The sequence below is a fragment of the Nycticebus coucang genome, chromosome 20 (genome assembly GCF_027406575.1).
Source record: "Nycticebus coucang isolate mNycCou1 chromosome 20, mNycCou1.pri, whole genome shotgun sequence".
In the NCBI taxonomy this organism is placed as follows: domain Eukaryota; kingdom Metazoa; phylum Chordata; class Mammalia; order Primates; family Lorisidae; genus Nycticebus; species Nycticebus coucang.
Genome location: NC_069799.1, coordinates 29,352,539 through 29,360,068, shown reverse-complemented (window position 1 = coordinate 29,360,068; position 7,530 = coordinate 29,352,539). Strand labels below are relative to the sequence as shown.

General features: G+C 34.3%; 1 protein-coding gene across 1 annotated transcript; it reads left to right on the top strand.

The window, feature by feature from the left end:
• Positions 1–2,079: 2,079 nt before the first annotated feature.
• On the top strand, positions 2,080–3,024 carry LOC128572716 (olfactory receptor 2AJ1-like). The gene has a single exon (XM_053572778.1). It carries the CDS (start codon positions 2,080–2,082, stop codon positions 3,022–3,024), a length of 945 nt encoding a protein of 314 aa, XP_053428753.1.
• The last annotated feature ends 4,506 nt before the right edge of the window (positions 3,025–7,530 follow it).

Genomic DNA, 7,530 nt, shown 5'->3' with positions numbered 1-7,530 from the left:
AGGCAAGTAAGAATTACAGATGCACAGCTGAAAATATTTTGACATCTGAGAATGTAAAAATAAGTAAATCATTGTTGTCACAAGCAATTAATAAGATCTAAATTGGCCAGGGAGTCTGTTAAGAATAGAGGATTCAGTAGTAAATGGATATGAGATAAGTATAATAAAGTAAATTATTAATTAAAAAAGCAAAAAGCACAAGGATGATACGATTCTAGAGAATAAGAAAATGTTAATAACTCTGGATACAGATATACTGAATTTGAGTTGTAAGTAATATTCATTGATTTTTGGAAATTTATTTATGATCAGCTCATGGGAAGCATCACTACCCTTAAATCTGAGTCTATGTCTTCCATCAAATTTTATGGAGACATGGGTCAAAAGTGTCAACACAGTGAAGACAAATCATATAAAAATCTGCAAACCTTATTTGGAAGCTGAACTTTTATAATCCGTGAAATCACAGCAAGACACTGTTACTATTCAAGGAATTAAAATAGAATTAAGTGATTTTTTTATATCATAATGAAGAATCTTGACATTCACAAAAAACAACTATATGTAATCAGTAACATGAGTATTATTTTTTTTACAAAAGTGAAAAATCTAAGCTCATTTTTATTTTTATAAATTTGAAAGGCACAAGTGACATTTTGTCATAAGGATATATTGCACAGTGGTGAAGCTTGGGTTTTTACTGTACTCATCACCTGAAAAATGTGCATTGTGCCCATTAAGTGATTTCCCATTCATCAGCTCTCCCAGGCTCCCTCCCTTCTGAGTCTCCAATGTTGACTACTTTGCCCTCCACCCCGTGTCCCTGTGTACATAGTATTTAGCTCCCACTTATAAGTAACAACATTCAGTATATGACTTTCTGTTTCTGAGTTACTTCACTTAAGATGATGGCATCCTGTTCCATCCATGTTGCTGGAAAAGACATGATTTCTAAGCTCATTTTATTCAAATGTATGACTAATTGTTCATAAGAAGGAAAATAATTTTTATGTTTATTGTTTGGTTTTTATAATCATATCATTTATTGAAAGACAGAAACCTAAATTGAAACATTCATAAATTTTAGCATTTATATATTAATATGTGTGTTCATATATGTATGTATTTATCTATTTATGTTGAGGGAAATATCAGACATATGGAAGATGCACAGATAATTACAATGTAAACATTTAATATCTACTATCCAAATACAAGCAATATTAATGCCTATTATTCTCCACCTATAGTAATAATAAAGTATGATTTAATTTCTACAAGTTAAAAAAACAGGCATAAGTAAAATATATTCTTAAAGTTGCACTGTTGATGTTGTTTAAATAAAGATTTTATTTTAACATTTAAAATACAAATGTTTTGAATAGCAAACATATTGGTTTTTGTTATAATATTTTATTGCTTATTATTTTGGAATCAAACATTTCACTTTCTATAAGATTAGTCCAATTGAAAAATTCATTAGAGAGAAAAGTAAGTTATATGCTCCATTCATTTTGTTCATGTATTCAACAGACATCACTGAGGTTGTTCTATGTACCAGGTGCTATCCTGATCATTTGGTTTACACCAATGAACAGAGCAAAGATGAACCTTGTGAAGTTAAAATTCTGGTGAATAATGACCAAATAATAAATATAGCTTATGTGTTTATTATTTAATATACTGGAAGGTGAAAAGTGACATGCAAATAAATAAAAATGGAATAATAAGGAGGACCAGGATGGGTGGAGTCCAAGTGGGCACATTCAGATTTTAAAAAGAGCATGCAGGAATAGGCCTCCTGAGAAGGTGCCATTTGAGAGAAGACTGGACTTGAGTAAAGTATACAGAACTCATTAAGATTCTAGAACTCAAGTGGAGCTAAAGGCTCACTCAGTATACTGAATACCATTTGTTGATTTGAACAAATAGATATCCATCTTGTAAAATGTGGCCACTCCAAAAAAGAGCCTTAGAGTTTTTTGATGTCAATTATAAAATATGCATCACTAATTCTGTTTATTACACTACTTTTTTTTCATATTTATTTATTATTTCTTTTTAGGTAAAAGAGAATTCATGATGGGATGTAAGAATCAAACTTTCAGCAGTGATTTCATTCTTCTGGGACTGTTCTCTGCTTCCCAAACAAGTCTGGTCTTTTTCTCGTTTATATTTATCATTTTTGTTATGGCTGTAACAGAAAACATACTCATGATCCTCCTTATCCACAGAGACTCCCGACTCCATACACCAATGTATTTCCTGCTCAGCCATCTCTCCTCTATGGATATCTTACATATTTCCAACATTGTTCCCAAAATGCTCACTAACTTTCTGTCAGGCAGCCAAACTATTTCATTTGCAGGCTGTGGGCTCCAGATATTTCTGTCTCTCATCCTTCTGGGTGGTGAGTGCCTTCTCCTGGCTGCAATGTCCTATGATCGCTATGTAGCCATCTGTCACCCACTGCACTATCTAATCCTTGTGGACGACTGTGTCAGTGTTCTCATGGCTGGAGGGGCCTGGCTTGTTGGAACCCTCAACTCCATTGTCCACACGGCTTACGTACTCCACTTTCCCTTCTGTGGCTCTAGAGCCATCGACCACTTTTTCTGTGAAATTCCTGCCATGTTGAAGTTGTCCTGTGTGGACACATCACGCTATGAACGAGGAGTTTATGTAAGCGGCATCATTTTCCTGCTCATCCCTTTCTCCATGATCTCTGCTTCTTATGTCCAAATTCTCCTTACTGTCCTCCAAATGAAATCAGCAGAGGCACGGAAAAAGTCATTTTCCACTTGTTCCTTCCACATGATTGTGGTCATAATGTACTATGGGCCTTTTATTTTTACATATATGAGACCTAAATCATACCACACTCCAGGCCAGGATAAGTTCCTAGCAATATTCTACACCATCCTCACTCCCTCACTCAACCCTGTAATCTACAGTTTTCGGAATAAAGATGTTCTGAGGGCAATGAAAAACATACTCAAAAGTAGCTGTCTGAATAAAGAATGAATGTGTACATATGCAATACCTAGAGGATGGTTGTTATTGGTTTTTCCAGAAAGCCAATCGAAGCTTCTACGTTGCCCCTTGTGGAGCAATGCCACTATTTTGAAAACTTTATTAAATCATAAAATCATCATATGTTAATTTTGTAAACATACACTTCTAAAAATATATTATTCTTTCTGTGGTACCAATTGTAATCAGGGAACACACTTATGGGCAGTAAGGATGACAAAAGTTTTCCTACTTCTTTCCACTAAGATTGAAAGAATTTATAGGAACATTTTATAAAATACAACCATATACCCATTATTTAGGAAACCTTATTCTATATAATGTTCTTATTTCTATAAATTTTATAAAATTATGTTGTTAAGAAACATTTATTAAAAATCCACAAACTTAAAAAATTTCCATTCCTCTATGCCTGGTTTGTTTTGACAAGTTTGATTAGTAAAGTAAATGGTTATATATATATATATATATATATATATAACACATACACACATATATGTGTATATATTTATACACAGACACTTATATGTATATATGTATTATATACACTGTGGTAAAATTGTGTTTTTCATGGCCTTCATGAGAAAAAGCCATTACCCAGCTGAACAGATCTGAAGACAATACGGAAATTTAAAAGTCAAAATTCAGCATTTTATGAATTTCCAGATTAATATACAAAAATAAATACTATGTGGTAGGGATAAAATAATGTATTCCTATTTCTGCCTTTTTATGAAACTTAGCAAAATTATATTTCAAATCTCATGATTGGTCTCCTATTAAAAGTCCATAAACTACTGAAATCATCATTATTCATTGAATGGTTTGACACCTTTGTTTTCTCAAGTAAAAAATACACATAACCATACATATGTTTATATATATAGATTGTAGAAAAATCAGATTCCTCTTTGCTAGAAGCAAGAACGCAGTATTTAACAATATCCTGAAAATTATGTCTTTTCTTATACACACATATAGTTTTATATTTTATAAATTCTTCTAGTAATTTATCCTAAAAATTATTGCCAAGAGAAAATTAAGATTTCTATTAAGAATTCTTTTAAATGATTTTATTAATAGTAAAAACTAAAAAAAAATTAATGAGATAAATGTTAAAGTTAATTTTAATTTATCAAGTTAACTAAATATTTCATATTTAATAAAATCATAGAATATTCAACAAAATATGAAGGCATAGCAAGCTTTAGTAGATTAAAGTTAGTATTTTGCCTTCTACAATTGGAGATTTGCAATAATAACAATAATTGCTATCAAAGGTTTGGGTTGAATTTGATACCATAATATACATAATATATTGTAGTTATAATTATTAGTAAGTATTAATAATGTAATATTTATCCATACATAACATAAATTTTAAAAGTTTTACAGGATATACTTAAATAGGCTTCTTTTAGATCCTGATTTTTAAATATACAAATACGGCATTCCCAATTTAAAAATAGAATATTTTATGATGTTAAATAATGAAAAGCAATTGTTTTAGATTTCATAAAGGTATAGACAGTGACTCTCAAAATTTTAAAAAGCCCCATTGTTAAAGGTATACATATAAACTGAAGGATTCCACAAAATCATGTATGGGATTTGTTTTAAAATGTATGGTGGGTAGAGATTTGTGAAAATACACAGAACAATATTTGCCTTGTGTTGAAAAGTTTTGATGCCGTGTGACAGATGCATCAAGGTTGGTCATGATACCTTCATTTCATATTACAGTTAATGCCTCAACAGGAATATCCAAATCTTGCATTTGGATCAGAATTCCACTATTTTCAGAGTACATGAGAATGGATTTAAGTCTTTGTTACATTTGCTCTTGCCTTGGGGAAACAGAGTATTTTCTTACCATTTTTTAAGTGAAGATAGAGAAAAACTGCTTTCATGTATAATTTGCAAATTTCTTGATGAAATTATAATCCTGAAATCTATCAATTTTGGTACATTATTAGTATTATAAGATTAGAATTTCTAACTCTTTAGGGAAATTAATTATTCCATGTTATTTGTCTATTATATTCTCTGAGAAATCAGGATTTTTCAATGAATTCTAATGGTGTTCCAGGTTGATTGTGTCATATGAAAATATAATTAATTGTTGGCTTATTTTCCAAAAGTTAATATCTTTTTAGCTGTGGTTCTGTTTACTTTGATCATATGACTCCTACTTCCAGGGAAATGTTCAGTTAAAAACTTGTTACTTAGTATTCAACATCCTGTCAATAATAATGGGAAGTATTAGAGTGTTTTATTTTTCATTAAATGTATCTATAAATTTATCATATTATGAGCTGTTGTTTTCTTCTTTCCTGAGCTAGAAATGAATTTTTATTTATTTTTGTTTCAGTGTTGATACCTTTCTTAAATATTCTTCAAAAACTAGTTTTGTATGGTATTAGTTGTTTTCTTTTCCAATTTAGAATCATCATCAACTTCTCTATTTCACTAACACATACTATTTAATTCCCGTTGCTTGAGAATTTAGAGTAGATTCCATATTTGCCCACTTTTCAACAGCTTCCTGTGTGGTGGCCATCAACTCTTAGTTGTACTCTGTGAAGACTTGCTAACTCCTCTCTTGACTTTCTTATTTTCCTTCTAGACTCACTCCCTAAAACATCCAAAAATCCTCTTGAAACATTAGCCAAAAGGCATTGCTCCTCTCTAAGTCCTTCAGACCTCCATGGCTGATCATTAGATACATCTCTGAACTCAATGATATTGTACTTAAACTCTTCCTCCCAGTGCTTAGCTGTTTTTAATTTAAAGTTTTTCCTTGTAATTGACACATATTTGTACATATTTTCTCTTTCATATTAACTTTGGTGAAGTTAATTATAATGTGTCTGGGAGACACTTTATTTGGATTGAGTTGCGGGGTTCTGAAACTCTATGCTATCTGAATTTCAGGATCTTTTGTGATGTTTGGGAAATTCTCCTCGATTATCTCTTGGAGCAGAGCATCTGGACCTTTTGAAGCAACCTCAGCACCTTCCAGAATTCCTATAAGGCGAATATTAGTTTTCTTGGAATTATCCCAGAGTTCTCTGAGAGAATGAGATTCAGTTTTGCTCTCCACTTCTCTTCCTCTTTGAGCATTTGGGAGCATTCCAAATCTTTGTATTTGATGTCAGAAATCTTTTCTTTTGCCCCCTCCATTCTGTTACTGAGGGATTCTACTGTATATCTCATATCTTGGAAGGCTGCAACTTCTTTTCTCAATGTGTCAAAATATTTGGTGATTTTGTCTTTGAATTCATTGAATTCTTGAGACAACATTTGAATTGTTTCCAGAATTTCTAATTCCAACTTTACTTCCATTCTGTTAATCTTATTTGCCATCCAAATTCTAAACTCAATTTCTGATATCTCAGCCATTTGTTTATGAATGGGATCCTCTGGTATGGCTGCTTTGTCATTCCTTGGGGGAGTTGATTTGCTCTGATTATTCATGTTGCCAGAGTTTTTCTGCTGATTCCCACCATGATTGTTTTTAACTGTTTGGCTGGATGAGCAGGTAAGGTGAAATTGGATTGGGGGCTTCTAGGGTTGTGGTTAACCAGCCCTTTGCTGGGACTGGTGACTGCAGCTTTTCCCCTACAGCTTTGCAAAGGACCTGTACAGCACTACAGCCTGAGACTCTGGAGACCTGCTTGGTGGGGCTAGGTGGCTCTGTCTTGTATTCAGGTGATCTCTGTCCAACCCTAGTGAATTAGTGACTATGAGTTGAAGTTTCAGCTGTGGAGAAATATGAGTAAGACATCCTGCCCCCCCACAGGCACCAACTGGAAGAAGAAAATCAAACCTTCCCACTACAGCAGAACAGGGGTCCACCTTGGAGGGTCCTCAGGTGATTTGCCCACTTCAAGAGTTCCAAACCAATTGTCCCAGTCAGCACCCACTCTCTAGTGGGAGAGTTCAAAAGGTCTCCAGCAACTAGATAGCAGGGGTCAACTGGCAGCTCAAGTGTGGCTCACTCCCATGCTTCATGGAGTCAGAAAGGCCCATCCAGTAGGAGGTTTGGACCAAGGGAGCTGATGCCTCTTTTCCCACCTTGCACCTCCTTTACCATTGGTCTCTGGTAACCCCACCACCAGTCTCTGTTAACCCAGTCTCTGTAGCCCAGTTCTGTCCAATAAGCAATTGTGCCAGGGCTTTGCTCCTGCCAGAGTCAAAGTAAAGTCAATGCCTCCTCATCCCGGCCACCACCTTCTGCCACCAGCCAGCAGGGGGAGCTGAAGCCTGCCTGCCTCAGGTACTCTGGCAACTGGGGAGTGTTCCACCTGAGCTCAATCTAAACCTGAGGATATCAAGACAGCAAATGTATTTCTCCCTCAGCCACCACACCTTTGCCCCTGCTGCTCTGCAGCTCTGATATCCCTATAGGGTGAGTTATGGCTCCTTCTGGCAGTCCACAGAGTTGGGGAAACGACTCTGCAAAATTAGACCCCAGGGGGATTGCTCTATTTATGC

What these genes read in the sequence shown, in the direction of transcription:
- LOC128572716 (XM_053572778.1), top strand. Translation starts at nt 2,080, where the DNA reads ATGATGGGATGTAAGAATCAAACTTTCAGCAGTGATTTCATTCTTCTG.